Raw genomic sequence first — 19,920 nt, 5'->3', positions numbered from 1 at the left:
AGTAAGTGAATACCTTATATATGCTCTAAATTTAGTTTTGTAAAAATGAAAAATTTGATTTAGTCTGTCTAAAAAATACAGATAGATTATTGCATTAATAAAAAAATGTTGTTTAGTGTCTTTAAAATAAAAATAAAAAGATTTTTTTTTTTAAAAAAGATAGAAACAACACTTATTGTGAAACTTTCTACAAATCTAGGAACTAAATCATAACATTTTTTAAAAGGATTGAGTTGATAATATCTTATGCATGTAAGAATTTTAATTTATCTCAAAATATTGTTTGGCTTTCATTACTTGTAAAAATTATTAACTATTGGTTTGGTGAAAAAGAATAATAAGGAAATGAAAGAAAAAGAATGAGAAATAAAATTTAAATAATGATTATTTATTCGAAAAATATAAATATAAAATATAAACTAAGCAAGTTTGTTTTGATACTGCTTTTTTTAATGTCCTGAAGATTGAGGAAAATTAGAATTTATTTTTATTCTCACTTCTATCTTACAATTGGAAAAAATTAGAATGTAAAAATATCGTTGTCCTGTACTGCATTTTGGTAGTGGTAAGAAATATAAGAAATAAAAGTTGATGATATATTTTATAAAGTGGGAAAAAACTGAAGGAAAAGGGAATAAGAGTAAAAAGGAAAAAAAAATAGTGAGAATAGAAGTTATTTAGTTGAAGACAAATTCAAGAAAATAGTTGAAATAAGATTATTTTGAATTTAAAAATAAAAATATTCTTTTACTACTATGTTATTTTATTTTATCACTAATATTTATTAATTTTTGTTGTTATAGTAATAACAATTTTGTTATTAATATCATTCTTCTTATAAAAATATTAATATTATTTCTTTGTCTGTTATTATAATAAAAAACCAGGATTTTTACGAGAAAAAATAGGTTTAAATAATTTATTAATTCCCATATGATTTGTTGTTTTGCTTTTCGGTAAATTTCCTATCTAGCACCATTTACACTTTTACCATTTTGTTTTTATTTCCCTATCTAATACCCTTTTGTTTTTATTTCTCTATCTAGTACCATTTCAAAAATAAATAAATAAATAAATAATAAATTAATTTCTTTTATAATTTTAATTTTAAATGCATTAAAAAATAAATATTTTTAATGTTTAAAATAGTTAGAAATATAATTAATAAATAAATAAATGAGTTTTTACAAAATAAAAATAAAAAGTAATAAATTTAAAATGTTTAGTTTAAAATTATTTTATTTAAGAATGAAGAAAATAAAAAATTAAACCCTACAACAACATAAAAGTTGAATCTATAAACATAAATTAGTATTTATTTTTATTATTATTGGTGATGTAATTATGTTAATTTCAAGTAAAAAATACATGACATAATTATAAAAAAAAACAAAGTTAATTAGTATTAATTAATAGTGGACACACAAATAATATTGAAGTATCTACCTTAAATGCAAAATCCTTAAAAAAAACTAATGCAAATGTTATAATTAATTAATGCTTAAAAATGAGAAGAAGAAAAATGCAAAAATAAATAAGTCTAGAAAATAAAAACAGCAACAATAAAATAAAAACAAAAAACAGAAATAAATAAAGAATGACAGAAAATAATAACTAAAAACATAAAAGTTATAAAATAAATGCAAAATAAAATAAGATAAAGATAAAAGATATAAAAAAAATCCAAATAAGATAAATATAAGAGATATAAGGCGATATGAAATAGGTATATGTTGATCATGAAAAGGAAAATAAATGAAAGATGATCATTCATTTAATATTTTTTTCGATGGTACATTAAATATTTTGTGCGAAATGAAACATAATTAATGACGAAAAGTGCACAATCCAGTAATGTTCAGACATGTTTTTTTATGTGTGTCCTGGTGTTTGACAATATGAACATTTTTTTGTTTTATCATATTGCTCACTTATGTCCATATCAGTTCTTATTCAACTTAGTTTTTTTATAATTATGTCCTGTATTTTTTACTTAAAATTAACATAATTACATAATCAATAATAATAAAAATAAATATTAATTTATGTTTATATATTCAACTTTTATGTTGTTGTAGAGTTTAATTTTTTATTTTATTTTTTCTTAAAAAAAATAATTTTCAAACTAAAAATTTATTACTTTTTTTTTATTTTGTAAAAACTCATTTATTTATTCATTAATTATATTTTTAACTATTTTAAACATTAAAAATATTTATTTTTTAATGCATTCAAAATTAGAATTATCATTTTTTTAATTTATTATTTATTTATTTTTTAAATGATGCTAGATAGGAAAATAAAAAATAAATGATGTTAGATAGGGAAATAAAAATAAAAGGGTATTAGATAGAGAAATAAAAATAAAAGAGTGCTAGATAAGAAAATAAAAGTATAAATGGTGTAAACGAGTCTTTAATTTTTTTTTTTAAATGTGAATGTCGTTACTAGGTTTTTATAAGTGTTGACGTGTGTACGTGTATGGTGTCCATATCAACATGAGTTGGTGAAGTTATCAAATATGTTATTTCCACATATTTTTATTCATTATAAATTGAATAAAAAAAAAAGGATCAAAATGAAATAACTTTGTTGCTTCTCATAGTTCAAAGAATACAAGAAAAAAATTATGGAGATGCTCACTGAAATGCAAGTCACTTTCATTTATGGTTATGTATTTTTGTTTGATTTTTTAGGATTGGGATATTAATATTTTTTGGTTTATTTCAGGAAACAAGTAGCTGCAATTTTTGTTGTTGAATAGTTTGACTAAGGAAGTTAGAGAAGATGTTCTTTATGAATATTGTAAACAATGAAAATTGTAGGAAAAAGTTATTTCATTAATTAAGCAAAAGACAAGTCTATGTGAAAGAGATGACATATTAAAACAAAATTGTAATAGAAAAACAACATAAACATGGTAATTGTAGGTGGTGGGACAAGGTAAAGATTTGGGATTAGTTTATATTCAATAGAGTTCTAATAGGGTTTTTTAGAGGGGTAGTTTTTTTTATATCATAAATGATATGGAGATTAGTCTTTTGAGACACTACATGGTTTATGATCATTTATATTTTTATAAATTTATGTTTTCATGTTTCATGAACTAAATTGTAATTTTAAAAAGGATCAAGTTGATAATATCTGATGCATTTAAGAATTTGTAGTTTATCTCAAAATATTGTATAGCTTTCAATTACTTACAGAAATTATTAACTATTGCTTGGGTGAAAAAAAATAATAAGTAAATCAAAAGAAAACTAAATAAAAAATAAAATTAAAATACTGATTATTTATTTGAAAAATATAAAATCACTAATATAAAATAATTACTAATAAAAGTAGTATTGTATTCTTATAAAATTACTACAATATGTAACTTTTATTCATCAATCACAATCAATAACCATTATATATAAATATGATGTATATTTATAATTTTGTTACATTAAAACATACATATAGTTTATAATTTTATTATTTGCATGAATAATTAATTAAAAAAATTTAAATATATATATATATAATTATATAGTTGTTATTTATAAAAGGGGAATGATTTAATTATTAATTTTATTAAATAAAAAAAATTATTAAAAAGTAAAATCGTTGAATTAAAAAGTAATACTGGAAAAGTTATTTTGACATGGTAGAGGACAAAAGAAGAAAATAAACTCTGGCCATTACATATAAATAAGAAAGGAGAGAAAGAAGAAAGGAAAACTTTTCTTCACAATATACTTCATAATTCTTTATAATAATATTTTATATTAAAGAATAAATAAAAATAATAAAAATATTAATATTTTAGGGTATTAAGTTTTTTTTTTCTATTATTCATTATGTCAATGTATGACAACTCTATAAATATAGTTTCTTGATGTGACAAGTTTATTCTATGTGGACCTAATACCTTGACACCCTTCTTTAGTACACACATACACTTAACAAAAAGATAAATTAATATTTTAATTATTTTTATTTATTTAAAATATTATAATATTATTATAAAGAGTTGTTCAATGGTGTTATTTACTGTATAGGTGTCAACAAAACTTTTCCCTTCTTGTATTCTCATTTGGCACGACAATAAAGTAATATAAACAAAAAAAATATGTTTTCATGGAAACTTTAAAATTAATCTTTTATTTAAAAAAAATCCATATATTTTCTCAATTTTCTCATTTATATTTTATGTAGAAATTCACACTTATATTCTGATCCATCAAACAAATATTGCCAAGAAAGCTTGTTTTGAAAAACCCTAAATGCTGTTTTTTTTTTCTTCTTGAACATGTGAGGTTTATGTAAGTGACTTTTTTTAACTTTTCTTCTCACAAAAGGACAGAAGAAGGTGTAGAGAGGTTTTCAAGTTTGATTTCGCCCTTTCTACCCTACCAAGTGGAACAACTTTGTAGGACACTCATCTGACTTCTCTTCTATTATTATTATTTTTTTTCTTTTTCTTAGTTGTTTCCAATCATTCAAAAATAATGTGTAGTATTTTGGTACAGTGGTAATAAATATGAAAATAAAAGTTGATGGTATATTTTATGAAGTGGGGAAGAAACGAAGGAAGAAGGAATTAGTGTGAAAAGGAAAAAAAATAGTGAGAATATAAGTTATTTAGTTGAAGAAAAATAAAAGAAAATAGTTGAAATAAGATTATTTTGAATTTTAAAATAAAAAATTTCTTTTATTACTATGTTATTTTATTTTATCACTAATACTGATTAATTTTTGTTGTTATAGGAATAACAATTTTGTTGTTAATATCATTCTTCTTTTTAATAATATTAATATTATTTATTTCTTTGTTATTATAATAAAACACCAGGATTTTTTCGAGGAAAAAATATGTTTAATTAATTTTTTAATTCTCATATGACCTGTTGTTTTGTTGTTTTGTCTTTAATTTTTTTAAATGGTCAATTTATGGTGTCCATCTCAACATGTATTGGTGTAGTTATCAAATAGCTGTTTCCACATATTTCATTAATTAAGCAAAACAAGTTTAGGTCGAAGAGATGACATATGAAAAAAAGAGATTGTAAAAGAAAAATAACAAAAGCATGGTAGGTGGTGGGACAAGGTAAACATTGGGGGCATTAATTTATATTCACTAGAGTTCTAATAATTGTTTTTTAGAGTGGTAATTTTTTTTTTTAATTTTGGAAGAAAGAAAATTAAATTTAGCTCTCATTTAAATCTTTAGTACACATAAAAAGTAAAATTGATAGATTTTTTTGTTAAGGATCAATAATTAATATATATATATATATTTGGATTTCAATTAGAAAATCAAATTGAGTTAAATCAACTAGAATTTAATTAAATTTTGATACTAACTTAATCTAAAAAAAGTCAAATATATAAAAAGTTATTTCAAATATTCTAACCTAAATCATGGTCAAAAGTATAATCATGGTTGAAGGGTTTTTGATAATCTTTCTCTTGATACCCTAATTGATATATTGAGACACTAGACGATTTATCATCCATTTATGTTTTTATCAGTTTATAATTTTATGTTTTGATGATAACAAAATTAACTAAACGGTTTACTTGTATATTAGATGAAAATAGTGTTGTTGAAATATTTAATAGACCCTTTAAGCGTCTATAATTTTTGGTCATTAGACGGTATGATGTAGCAAATTTTGTTTTAAGATAGTTAATTTTGAAAAACAAAATCTCTAGAGAATATATACTTACTAAATTGTGTTTAATCAAAAGTAATATGATATCTGAAAAAAAAATATTTTATTTGTAAGTTTTGTGAAATAAAGAGATATTCACAACGTTTTTAGTTCAAAAAATATGTTTATTATCTATTTCAAAATTATCTTGGTCAAACAAATTATATTAAATGCGAATCCAAGTTTTCTATCTTAAGCGTCTAACATATAAAAATAATGAAGATATGAATTTTTGAAAAATCTAAAATTAACAATTCAAGTATCAAGTAAGATATTAAAAAATTATATATAAAAAGATTGGTGATGGAAAACAATGTAGAACAATATAAAAAGATTGGAGGTGAATAATAATGTAGGCACCTATTATATCTTTATTGATTGATTTAGGTTCAAAGTCCTACACATTTTTGAATTCACCAATTATTTCGTTCAATGTCATGTCTACAATAGTTGCTAAGGTGCTGGATATTACCCAAAACAACAGAATTCATAAACCAAATGAAAGAAAAACAAACAAAACAATGAAAAAACATGACAAAAAGAATAGGAGAGAAGAGGAAAACAACAAACATAACTCTCATTAAAATAAAATGTACTTAAAAAAAAAATTATTAGTATCTAAAGTATTTTTTATTATTAATAAAAATTTATAAAATAGTTGTTAAATTTATATCTAACTTAATGTTTTAGCTACCAATATTTTAGATTTTAAATTAGTTTCTAAAAGACTAATAGAGACTAATGTAGAATATAAAGTAATTAGTAGATAAAATCTTAGTAGCTAATGATTATATACCAATTTAGAAATTATTTTATATTTTTTTTATTAATAATAGAAACTACTTTAAATACCAATAATTTTTAGTTTATAAGATGATTTCTAATTTAGTCAATATAATAACTAATTATTTTGATATATAAAATTAGTTTTTATTTCACAATGCTAATTTGCATAACCAAGAAAATCACACCCATTAAAATCTGAAAACTTTGTATTAAGATTGGAACACCTCTAAAGTGTTTTTTTTTTTAATTTAATTTATTTATTCTTTGTTAAATAAAAAAAACACCCATGAAGACATTTTAATTTTAAATGATTCAATTTGTTCTAATTTTTTTCAACATTGAATAAAGCTTTGCTTTTAAATATGCACAACCAAAAATTCCCTATTTTATGAAAAAATAAATAATCAAGTCTTTAAAAAAAATTATATATTTATAAACATTATAATTTAATCTTTTAACGTATTAGGCAAGTGTGGGTGGCTGAACTTAGCCTAATTCTGCTGCCAAAATCCAATTTGAATACGTAAATCACCAAACAGTGGCAATTATTGTTGTTACTAGTAACGTGGATCACTTTCAACCAACAATTAATGATTAATAAGAGATTAACAATGGTGCTACACCATGGATGATGTATTATGATGTGCAGAAGAAATTAAAATTATCACTCTTGATAACTTCTAAATGATTTTTTTTTTCATTTTAGTTTTCAAATGGATATTTAGTTTTTGCAATATTATTGACAACAATATAATTCTAAAAAAAAAATATAAATATTATAAGTTAATTATTTAAACCTCTATTTTAGAAAGTTATTGATACTTAAATTTGAATTAACTTTAGAAGTCTATCCGTACAAGAAAATCACAAAATATAAACCAATTTTATAGATCAAAATTAATTAGTTGCTATAGTGACTAAATTAAAGACCATTTTAAAAATTAAAAAAATTTAAAGTTTCTAAATTAGTTTCCATTATTATTAAAAGGTTTTTAAATTGGTATCTAATTAGCTACCAATGTTTTTCTACCAAATTTAGAATCCAAATAATTGGTAGTTAAAACTTTGGTAGTTAATTAGAGACCAATTTATAAACTATTTAATAATAATAAAAATAACCTTTGAAACAATTTTTTGGTTAATCCCTAAAATGATCTCTAATTTAGTTACTATCACAACTAATTAATTTTGATATCTAAAATTAGTTTTTATTTCATGATTTTCTTGTATTGTATTAATGGTTAAAAATAACATTATATCACTGTATAAATTATATATTATAAACCTAAACTATATATATATTTGACATATCATAAAGGAACTTGGACCATTAAAATAATAGTGTCATACAAAGTATTTTTTGAAATATTAAATAATCATTATCATATATCAAATCTTCTTATCAAAATTGTCCCATTTATTAAAATAATATAAATGATCTAAAAAAATCTTCTAAGCAATAAAATACCAAAATTTTAGAATAACCATATTATCAATGTTAATCTAGGTTTGATAATCATTGTGTTCAAGATAAAAAGGTTGATGCTACCTATGATAGACAACAATGTCTCACAGATTCAGTAAATGTCTTTAGCAAAATTGATTGAAATCAGCTTAACTGATTCGTTTGTGTTTTCCTCTTTTCGACAAGGAAAGGTTTGAAAGTCATTAGTGTTCCAAGTGCTACAACTGTGTTCAGGATAAAGAACACCATCTGAGTGCCTGCAATTAGATTTACAACAATAAGTAAATAAACTACCAAGAAATCACTCATTTTAATATCTAAAAAAATTATTAAATAAAAATTATTTTTAAAATAAATATAATTAATTGTTATATTCATTAGATATTAAATAAATTATTGATATCTAAATTATAAATAATTTTTAAATTATATTTAATTAGTTATTAAAATTTTAACTATCAATTATTTAGATTTTAAAATTTATGATTTTATTAAAATCAGAATATATTTGGATGGATCTTTTCATAAACTTCATTCAACATAGAAAAATATGAAGAAAAATTAAAATGTGTTTTTACATAAACTAAAATTAATTTATACTTAAAAAAATTTCTTGAAGCCTCCACAAGAAAATCATGAAATAGAAACCAATTTTTAGATACCAAAATAATTAGTTGCAATAATAACTAAATTGGATACCATTTTAAAAACTAAAAAAAAATTGGTTTCTAAATTAGTTTTTATTATTGTTAAATAATTTTTAAATTGGTATCTAATTAGCAACCAAGGTTTTAACTACCAATTATTTAGTTTCTATGCTAATTAGATATCAATTTAGAAACTATTTAACAATAATATAAACTAATTTAGAAACCAATTTTTTTTTTTAGTTTTTAAAATGGTCTCCAATTTATAATTATTTTGGTATATAAAAATTGGTTTCTATTTCATGATTTCCTTGTAGTAATATAATTTTTTAATTATTTTATATTTTTAAATTGTGTATAAAATAAGTTTAAATGCAAAAACTCATCTAAACAAACCCTAAAATTTCGTGTCATTTATCTTAAAAAAATAAGTCAATGTAATTGATGTCATTTAATTTTGTTTTCAATCAATGTGGAACCACTAATCCAACCAAAAAAATATCTCAAGCATGTTTATACTTAACTCAATCTTAGAAATGGAGAAGGACCAACAAATACTATTATTGCCATTTAAATTAGGCAAATGATTACCATTTGAAGTATGTAAAACAGAAAACAAGACAAATATATTAGTTGAACATCATACCTGGGAGGAATGAAGCATCCATTCGCTTCTGTGACAAAGTTAATCTGCATCACCATCATCATGTAAGAAAATTGGAAATCATTTTCATTTTACTTAATCTCACAAAATCAACTTATAAGTCTAACTCAATCTTACAAAATCAACTCATAAATTCAGGTTTGCATCCATATATATAAAAATAAATCAGTTTTATCTCTAGTTGACGAAGAATCTCCAACGGTGTCTAATCAAATTAATTAGTTTTCTTAATCTTCCTGATTTAGTTAAAACAATTTTATATTTAAAGATGAAGAAATATATAAAATTAATAGTTAGGAGTGAAATAACCATATTATAAAGGAACTTGGCATGAAGTATCAGGCACACATGAATTAAGTTATCTAAGTTAGTATGTGATATATGAAAATACCAGAACATTAAAATGCAAGTGTCATAACAAGGATCTTCTGTCATATTAGAAAATACTTGAAAATCAAACAAAAAGCTGAAGAAATCATAGGAACACTCACAATGCACCACCTCCAGCAGGGCCAATAGCTTTGAAAAGAGACAAGCCTGTCATAGAAATGCCATTAGCTGCACCCCTTTGGTATTGTTCCTGTTTCCCAAATGAAAGTTATCATCATCAATATATAACTAGTCTCAACCATTGCTGAGAAACTAAGGCCAATGAAACTTTACCACTGCTCGGTTTTGTAGAAGTAACAGACAAGTTGTAATGGTCACCTAAATCCAATGAAAGAGTACAATGAATCAAGGTTTGTAACATAAGAGAAACTCTTCAGAATCAGTTAAACTGGTCTCTAGGGGTTTAGTGAATCAAATTAGGTGCCCTTACAGCCAGAATATTCTTCAGAATTGAAGCAATACTTATCAGTATGAACATTGCTAAGCCTGATAAGTATCCTATGAAGGTGTAGCTTTGCAGAAGTGGAATGGTTAGTATCTGCATATGGGACCAAAGTAACATGACATATTAAAAGTAACAAAATATGAAATGTTGAAATGAAATAGTTGCAGCAATTTGATGAAAGCTAACCCCTGAGATGCGGGCAATTCCAATAGGTCCACTAGCTTTTCGCACATATGGATAGATAGTAAGTTGGTAAATGATAACTGCAAGACCTGAACATTTGAGAAGTCAGTAACTGTTCATAGTATCAATAACAATAGGACAACAATGATCAACACTAAATGTAAAATTTCTCTGCATCTTTGTCGTTGTGAAACCCAACTAAGAGCAATTGTTATCATGTCAGAACTAATGTTGTGTTTGGATCCAGTGATGTACTGTTCCTAAAGACGGAAAGACGAGTGAATACGTGTTGCTCAAATGGTTTGGAGATCCTACATCGACTATAGATATGGATAAATTATGGTATATAAGTGAGCATAAGCCTTAATTTTTCAATTGATTTTATAAGATTGTGTTTGATTTTAAAATCCATTGTATTTTTGTAGATTTGTTGAACTCTTTTGTATATTTTCACTAGAACTTTATTTTAGAACTTGAACATGAGCTAATTTTAACTTAGGATATATGGAAACATGATATATGCCTAAAAATAATGTCATTTTCTGTTGTTTCCAGAGAAGTACCTGATATTGAAAGAACATTACCAACATCGTTAGTTGTAAAGTTCAAACCCCCCAGTCTTTGAGGACTCACAGTCCATAAGGAGAAAACCTAAAGAAAACAGGATGAATGAATGTTGTTCACTTAAAAATGCACAGATAAAAGAAGGAAAATAAAAACAAAAGGAGATGCATCATAGGGCATTTAAGCCTCATTAAGTACCAGTGAATATACCTCATGATAAGCACCATCATGAAGGGAGAAAACACAAAAGATAATGATAGATGACATTAAGGGCCAGTTCAAGAAGAGTTTCTCCTTCTTTTGAATTGTCTTGTCTATACCAACCACTCTGTTTCCAACTTCTAAAGCTTCAACATTGTCTATGGATTCATTGCTACATTTATGATTGTGAAGTGTTTCCTGCATATATTTTAAACAGTGATACTGATTTAGGAGACATACTAGACAATATAAAGAACCAAGACACTGAGCTGAAAATATCATACAGAAATGGTTCTGCATTATAAATTGTCATCATAAAATTGTAAAGTATATGGTCACAAAACATAAAAAAGATAGATACATCTGGTTAAGTCAGAATCTAAGATACTAACCGGAATCCAAATACAGCCAACAGCTACAACAAAAGCAAATGCTGATATTATAAAGTTGGGGAAGAAGTAAGCAAACCTGCAGAATGATTTGTGGTTTTGCAAATAAAAATCAGCACACCATTAAAGGGTAAAATCATAGAAAAACAAAACAAAGGAAAATTGAATACTTCACTTTCTTAAATTAAAAGCAGGAGAAGTCGACTTACTTATCCCAGAAGGAATTCTTTGGAAATATATGTGGATACTTCTCCACTGGCTACAATGACATTTTTCCAAAAGTGTTTAGAGAACATAGATGAGCACATAAATTTAAGCCACATCTCCTTGCATGCACCCTCAAATTAAACTAAAGTACTAATGTAAAAGGCCACTTTCTTTTCAAGATGGAAAATGGATTGTTAATCCTCAATCAAACAAGAATTTCAGGTATCAATTCTATGAACATACACAAAATCCAGATGTCAATGAATATAGATAGTAACCTGAGCCAAATAACCTCCCAATGCTGGGCCAATGATTAAACCTGCGCCCCAAGATGCAGTAACCTAAAAATAAATCACACTTTGAATTATTGTTGTGGAAATGGTTTTCTAAGGGTTAGTAGTATAAAAGAGTTGGTGATGCTTTTACACTTGAGACTCCTAGAGCTTGGTATTCTTCTCGAACAAGTTCAGTAGCATAGGCCTGTTAAATAGAGCAGTTAGGCAAATAGATGTAAATAGAAGTTTGAACAAGTTATATATCCAACTGCACACACATTCAAAATTTGTATCCATGTTGGGGGATGAACATGGAAGTTCTAACTATTAGAAGTTAAAAATATGATACCGTCACTGGTCCAAGCAAACCACTAAAACATCCCAGAAGAAATCTCATCATAACTGCCATCCAAAAACTGGTACTAAGGCCAAATAGTGTGTTGAAAAGGACACTGAAATTGAGTAATCGTTGACAATTTGATAAGGTGAAAAACTTAACTTACAAAAAGCATTCAATTCATTGACAGATATACTTACATTGCAATAATCCCTATCATTATAACAGGCTTTCGACCATATCGATCAGCTATAATTCCCCACAGGACAGATGTCAAACATCTTCCAAACATGAAAGCAGAACCTACAGCATTTTTTAACAAACATGCATCACTAATAATTATCTTGAAGGAATTGTTGGAAGAGTTAAAAAAAAATGGAACTTACCCACATAACCAGCATAAAAACTAATATCAGCTTCTGTTTTTGCAATGTTAAAATCCCTTACCTGGAAAAAGGAATGTTGTATTATTTTGAGAATGAACATTACTAATCATAACAGATTTAACTAATGGCCACTCTAAAGGGTTGAAATCTCATCAAATAGAACACCCTAACAGCCTATATTTACTTTTCAAGAATTCTTGATTTATTGCTATACAAAATTGTACAATTAATGAAATAAATACAAGGAATAAATTAGGAATCATAGTAGAAAGTATTTTGAAATATATGAAAAACTGACAATCAGGCTGGTTCTGCTAACATCCAATTAACAAATCTGATTAATAAAAGTTATTATGACGAGTCACTATTAATTAATAAAAGTTAATATATGAAGTTTTGAATTGATTATAACACTCTAAATTAAAATATCATTACTCTGTCCCATATCAGATGTGAGCATATATGGAACACAGATACACCTAAAACCATGAAAATTTCACTGATTTGGAATTAACATTTCTTATCTTCATTCTTTCATAATTATGTCACAATCAAACTATATAGATCATGATCAATTCTTTTGTAATAATGCAAAGGTAGCAACATAAACCCAGTAGATAGTTAAACTCACCATGAAATAAAGGTATGAAAAAAGAGACGAAATAGGCATAGCTGTACAGAAAAAATTAAAGTGACATCAGAAAAGGATGCAGTTTCAGCTAATTGAGAAAGACAGAAAAAAGGAAAATGTTAAACGTCCATCAAAAAGGTACAGAGATTACTGAAACAGAAAGAAACAAAAAGAAAAGAAAGATAGAGAAAGTGTTAGGATAGTAGTAAGGAGTGGAATAAAAACCAAGAATAACCAAAATCTGTGCAAGAGAGAAGAGAGGAGATTGGTTACATTCTTTTGAAAAATCCTAACCACTTCTTTTGATGCATTATACTAATTTTCTTTTATGCATTTCCAAAAGCTTTACAAGATGAATTTGAAGTGTAGAAAGTGACATTAATTCCAATAACCTTCCACTGATCTCAATGTGAAACTAACTGTTAACTGTTGTAAAAACTAAATAGCTACACTAAAGGTTATTCTTCTCAAATCACTCATACATCATAACTACACATCAATATTCCCCTCATTAAAATTTCTCTGACCTGGAGAGGAAAAGAGGGAAAATACTGTTAAGTTTCTTCACCAATTCCCCAGGTAGCAGTTGTAGGACAGTGAGACCAAGAATAAGCAAATAGGTAGCACATGCATGGCTACATTTTAACACACATCTATCAAATAAAGCATGAGTTTGGAGCATTGCACAAGGTAAAGAAAATGGAGGAAAATAATGAGTTACTTGAGTTGAAGAAAGGCTTTCTATAAGATGCAGAAGATCTGCTTCTTTTTTTATTTCTTTCTCCATGAAATAGTTACAAAGAAGTTTACTCAAAATCCAAACAGCAGAATGTCATTCTTACTCAGAACAGTTTGGAAAAAGCAAATAGAACAAGCAACTGGTATAGAAATGAAGATACTCAGAACAGAGTGAAATGCTCACAAGCACACAGCACCACCATCCATATTATGAATAGATTTTTGAAGGGTACACCCTGTCCCTCACTCAACTCTTTGGCTTTGTCCACTTTGCAACCAGGGCAATTCTCGAAGTACTTCTTCCTCTCCAACAATGGCTTTTCAACATTATCTCCTTCCATGTTCATGTGATAACCCCACCACTTGTTTCACTCAGGTCCCTTCTTTCCTACACCATTTTGCATGCATCATTCATTCAAACCCAGAAAAGATGATCAGAAATTATGTCAAGTGATTACATTTGCTTTGAAGCACAAAATGGAAATGAAAATAAGAAGAAACAGAGGAGGAGCAAAGAAACGTACACGAAACAAAACAGAACATCAATTACGAGGTTTGCCACGCGTTTACAACATGAGTCAGCGGTAAGGTGATGGACTTGTCTGAAGAGTATGTCTTATGTGAAGTCCTTCAAATCTTTCAAATTGGTCATAAGTTAAAATTGAAAAAATATTTAACCAAAAAATATAGGTTAATTTTTATTTTTTTATAAAAATTTTCATGATAGACATTATTATCCAACTTGACATATCAGCTAAGTTAACACAAGTAGCAACAATCATCTGTCATCACATAAAAAAGTATTACTAAAAAAAATAATACAAAAATATGGAGGGACTAAACCAAAACTTATATGTTAACAAAAACGGTACATAGGTAGACTATACCTGTTCGTAAAGAATTCTAAGAACCAACTAGAATGGAAGTCTATTATACTAGTAATATGAATAAATCTAAATTAGCCAACCAATCAGCACACAATTAATTATATAATTATTAATTATCAAAATACTCCAACTTATATTTTAAGATGATGAATAGGTTAGTTTAATTTTTAAATGAAAACAATCACAAAACAAAAACAAAGTAAATACAATCAATAATATTTTAAAAATGGTGTTGAAATATTTTTTGACTAGCACATTTAAAATGTAAAATTGTATTAAACAAGTTTGTAATATTTAAAATTGGATTCACAAGTAAAACTAAACCTACTTTGTAATATTAACTCTGACTTTGTTACCAGTGTTTTACTTATTTAATTATTTCTTTATTTCTAAACTTGTTGTAATTAAAATAATGACCATTTCAATTACAAGTTGGATATTTTAAAGATCAAGTTAAGAATGCAAACTGGGATACATAATTATACGACAAATAGTTGGAGACAAATAATCAATTAATTATGCTAACAATCATAATTAACTATGTAATTTTGACATCATTAATTGTTTAATTTAGCATAAGTTATTAAGCAATCATAATTTATCATGTGTCTTTATCATTGAAATCTGCTCCATGTGTGTGATGTTGAAGGTACTGACACAACAAATTTGAAAGACCTCAATCATACAAAATTGTAACACAGTTGAATTATAAGTGTGGACTGTTTTCTTCAGAGAATACTATTCTCACACCCCTTTCTCTTTCCTCATAGCACCATTTTTTCTTAAATCAATAAATTAAAAAGATGAATATTAAGCATTTTTTCATACCTACTAAAAAAAAACACAAAATCCAAAACAAAGCTTAAAAGAGTTAATTTTGTCACCCTACATGTGTATCATATTAGTACAAAGTTCAAGCTTTTAAGATATGCCTTTAGATATTAGACTCCATGCTAAAATAACAAATGCATGTATTTAGGGATTTTTTTTTATCAAATTAGTGTATTTTAAAAGAAAATTTTCACTTCGAAATGTAAACAATTACAAAGTTTCAGATAGATAATACAAGCCAATTAGGCAAAATGTTGAATGTATGTTACTGTATTAGAACCACATTATCTATGTAAAAGGGTTAGTACACTTTATCATTTAGATAGTGTAATGTAAAAGTCTCACATTGTATAAAATGTGAAAGAAAAAATACTTTATAAAGTATTGACAAGGTTGTTGGTCTGCTAAGTTAAGTAACTAAAGTTTGTAACTTAAGTGAAGGCATAAAGGTGATTGAGCAACTCTTTTAGGATGATTCTTTGTCTAGAATATTATTGCAGGGTCCTTTATTAACATCACTTTTAGAAAAAAAAAAAAAGACTTTTAATATTCATTAGATCTTACATTCTAATATAAAAATTAGGATATGTTACACATCAATTCAAAAACATATTAACACATACAAATATTGACTGTTACAACCCTTAACAGAAGCAAAAGTATAAAACATAGAAATGACTTATTACTTTGATTATTGTCAATAATTGCTATAGTATATCTATCAGTGAAAAAAATGTGGAAAATGATGTAATCAAACATGTATTAAATCGATTGTCACATAAACAATGCAATATATCCCCTTTTACATCAGCATTACATTATTACATTATTATGTCTCAACCATTTTAATATATTGTGTTTTTTTTAATTGGGACTTGTTTTTATGCCTTTTTCCAACGTATTACTGTAAATTATCGTACCATATTATATCTTAGTTATTCATGATAAATTTTGTTAATTGTGTCTAAACACAATGACTCTTCATCTGGCAAAAAAAAAAGTAGGACATAAATATTAGTTTTTATATCTTTTCATAATAAAGTGTGTTTTATCTTATTACATATTTCCAATAATTAACAATATTAGTCGTCGATGTAGACTGTACTCTCTCACATGGATTTTTAACTTATGTGGTAGCAAGTCTGTCGCAGACATCATGCATGTATTACGTCTTATAAGTGGTGGCAAGCTTTCAGACACATCTCAATCCAATTATACGTATTCCATAACATAAATGTCCAACTAGTGTTATCAACAATCTTAGCGGTTCGTCAGAGGTTTATAAAGACTAAGATCTTCCTTTAACTGTCGGATGTGGGTCTTGAAAAGGAAAGATGATTGAAGAAGTAATGCGGAGTAGCAAGAAAGTTGCAACAAAGCATTTACGAGATTAACATAAAAAAAAAACTACTTTTGCATGCCACAAACTCAAACATAAAATCATTTACAATATTAACAAAAACAACACTTTTTATTGCTTATTTAGGATTAATATTTCTTCTTCCTCTCAATTGTAATCTAAGATATATTCTTTAAAACTATTTAAATTTAAACATGTCTAAAATAAAATTCCTATGTACTAATCGTCAGGGCAAAATTTAATATAACAAATACTTTACAATATACAATTCTCTAATCATAAAAATTTATTTTTTTCCTAATTGTACTCTTTATTCCTCTCCATTTCCAATTCATTTTCACCACTGCATAGTTCATTTACGAGATCATTATAGTCATTACCACCAAAAAAAATAAAGGTGATTTTAAAATCAAACATAATAAATATAAATAAATAAATAAATAGGTATCGGTCAAATATGCATACACTTTTAAGCATGTATCTATTTCTGTTATGTATATTTGTAGGTGGTTTTGGTATAAAGGTTGAGACACTCCCGAAATATATTTTTGATAAAAAAAATTAATAAACATAAATATTTTAAAGTAATTTGACATATAAATTACAATCTACAATAGTTATTTAATAAATTAGTTGATTTATCATTTTCTAGAAAACCAAAATTTTAAATGAAATTTTATATTAATGTTTATTCATTATATTTCTTCTTTCTTCTTTGATTAAAAATATTTCACATAGTCCTAAAGTCACATACAATAAAAAAATTATTGATATCTAAAGTAATTTTTATTATTATGTAAATTTATAAAGTAATTTTTAAATTGGTATCTAACAAATTAACTACGAAAATTTTATCTACTAATTACTTTATATTCTAAATTAATTTTTAAATATGCGTAATTAACAATTAACAATATAAAAGAATTATTACTACGGAAACTAACTTACAAACTTTTTTTTTTACAAAATGAAGAACTTGTTTTAAACTAGAGAAAAATATGTCTCTTATTATAACTGAATTAATAAATAAGAGTCTAGTTTAAAATATTATTAGCTAAAACTTTGATAGCTAATTTATAATTTTTTATTAATAATAGAAATTACTTTAAATGCCAATAATTTTTTAATTTCTAAAATATTATCTAATTTAGTCAATATAGTGACAATAAATATGGATGTCTCAATTCCAAACTAACTTTGACAACCCCAAGTTAACCATTGTTGATTCAAGACTGCATTTGCGAAAGCTTTGCTTAAGGGCAAGCAAAGAGCTAAGGTAGGGGGAGTTGATAAGGGTGAAATTGTAGTAGAAATCATAGACCAATAAACATGCAATTTATGTAGAAATTGTGAAAAACATGTCAAAAGCTCTTCAACTCCAGCTGCACTTAGAGACAAAGAAGAAAATAGGATACATGCAGAAATCTAAAGGAAAAGGCTAAAAACCAAGCAAACAAAGATGGAGAAAAAAAGATTAAATCTTCCTAATGCATGAAGAATGACTTAGCGGATTAAGTCCAAAGAAAAAAATACATGAAGAACAGTCAAAACGCTGAGCGCATCTGCATACGTTGAGGGGATCAAGGCCAAAATAGTCAAAGACATACAAAGATCAAAAGGTTGAGTGAATTACAAAGGGTTGAGCGAAATAACATCCTTAATAATGAAGAATGCTCAAATTCGTTCGGAAAGAGCTTGAGCCAACCTGTACCAAGTTTCGGAACAAAGGAATTTCGCTTGAAGCCTAAGCCAAGCCAATTTTGCTTCATGGTTAAGAAAGGTCAGAGCTGGGTTGGGCTTGAAGTGAATCATAGACAAATCTTTAACTTTGGTAATCCCAAAAAGCCCAAAAAATGGACTTAAATCCCAAATATTGCTTAATGATGACGAATGCTAATCCATTGAGCAAATTAGCCTACCCTGAACGAATGATGAATAGTTTTAAATCTCATTAAAAAATCCTATAAATACAAATCTTAAGAAAATGTTTAAAAACATCGAAGCCTTGAAAAACAAAAGTTAATTAATTATTATATTAATTAAATTAGATATTATTTTACAAACTAAAATATTATTAATATTAAAAATTAATTTCAATTTAATGATTTTTTTATAATAATAAAATTAAAAAAACGAGATCTTCCTATCCATAAGATGAGGTTGGTGGAGGTGGGTTCTTTCTTTTCTTCTATCATGCATACGTTTTGATGTTATCTTTATGCCCTTTTTGTATGCAAGTGGGGCCCACGGTTATTTGCTTGAATTTGGCTCATTAGATTGCATGCAACTGAAATTGGAGTGTCCATGCTTTTTATATTTCATTTTATTCCTTCATCTATCACTTGCATTAACGGTACTTTTTTATTTTTACCAATTTCATATGTTTTTCATACAAAATATAAAAATATATTTTTATTCTTTTTTGTCACTTTCATAAAGTAATTTTTTTATTATTTACTTCGAACATTGAAAAAAAACTTACAGATTACATAATCTAAAAGTTAAAAAAAAACTTCTGAATTATATAATCCTGAAACTAATCATGCATATGAAAAAATGCTTATGAATTATGTAATCCAGAAGTTGATTACGAATTTGAAAAGAGATTTCTGAATTACGTAATTTTTAGAAATACAAAATTTATGGAGATGAGAGAAGAACCTATAGAGGTGTATGAAGAAACAGTTTTTTCATATTATTTTTACTTTTACACCATGAGTTTGTTCTAAAATTTGGGCCACGGTTTCTAGGCCCCTTTTTGTGTTTTATATTTTTGTTATTCGCACCCCAAATTTTGAAAAAGAATCCATGTGCTCTAAATATCATGATTAAAAA

At 25.8% G+C, this 19,920-nt stretch overlaps 1 protein-coding gene across 1 annotated transcript; it reads right to left on the bottom strand.

Moving 5' to 3' along the window:
- Positions 1-7,883: 7,883 nt before the first annotated feature.
- Positions 7,884-14,598, bottom strand: LOC137828103 (protein ZINC INDUCED FACILITATOR-LIKE 1). The gene is made up of 18 exons (XM_068634532.2): positions 14,532-14,598; positions 14,192-14,395; positions 13,270-13,310; positions 12,639-12,699; positions 12,453-12,555; positions 12,265-12,367; positions 12,067-12,120; positions 11,919-11,981; positions 11,643-11,692; positions 11,437-11,512; positions 11,054-11,242; positions 10,843-10,930; positions 10,283-10,368; positions 10,082-10,189; positions 9,925-9,969; positions 9,753-9,841; positions 9,244-9,287; positions 7,884-8,207 (listed from the first exon to the last, which is right to left on the bottom strand). Exons 2-18 carry the CDS (start codon positions 14,352-14,354, stop codon positions 8,095-8,097), a joined length of 1,476 nt encoding a protein of 491 aa, XP_068490633.1. The 5' UTR covers positions 14,355-14,395; positions 14,532-14,598; the 3' UTR covers positions 7,884-8,094.
- Between the last annotated feature and the right edge of the window lie 5,322 nt (positions 14,599-19,920).

This window comes from Phaseolus vulgaris, chromosome 11, assembly GCF_051622355.1.
Source record: "Phaseolus vulgaris cultivar YP4 chromosome 11, ASM5162235v1, whole genome shotgun sequence".
NCBI lineage: Eukaryota > Viridiplantae > Streptophyta > Magnoliopsida > Fabales > Fabaceae > Phaseolus > Phaseolus vulgaris.
The sequence above is the reverse complement of the archived record's forward strand: the minus strand, read 5'-3'. Positions and strand labels throughout refer to the sequence as shown.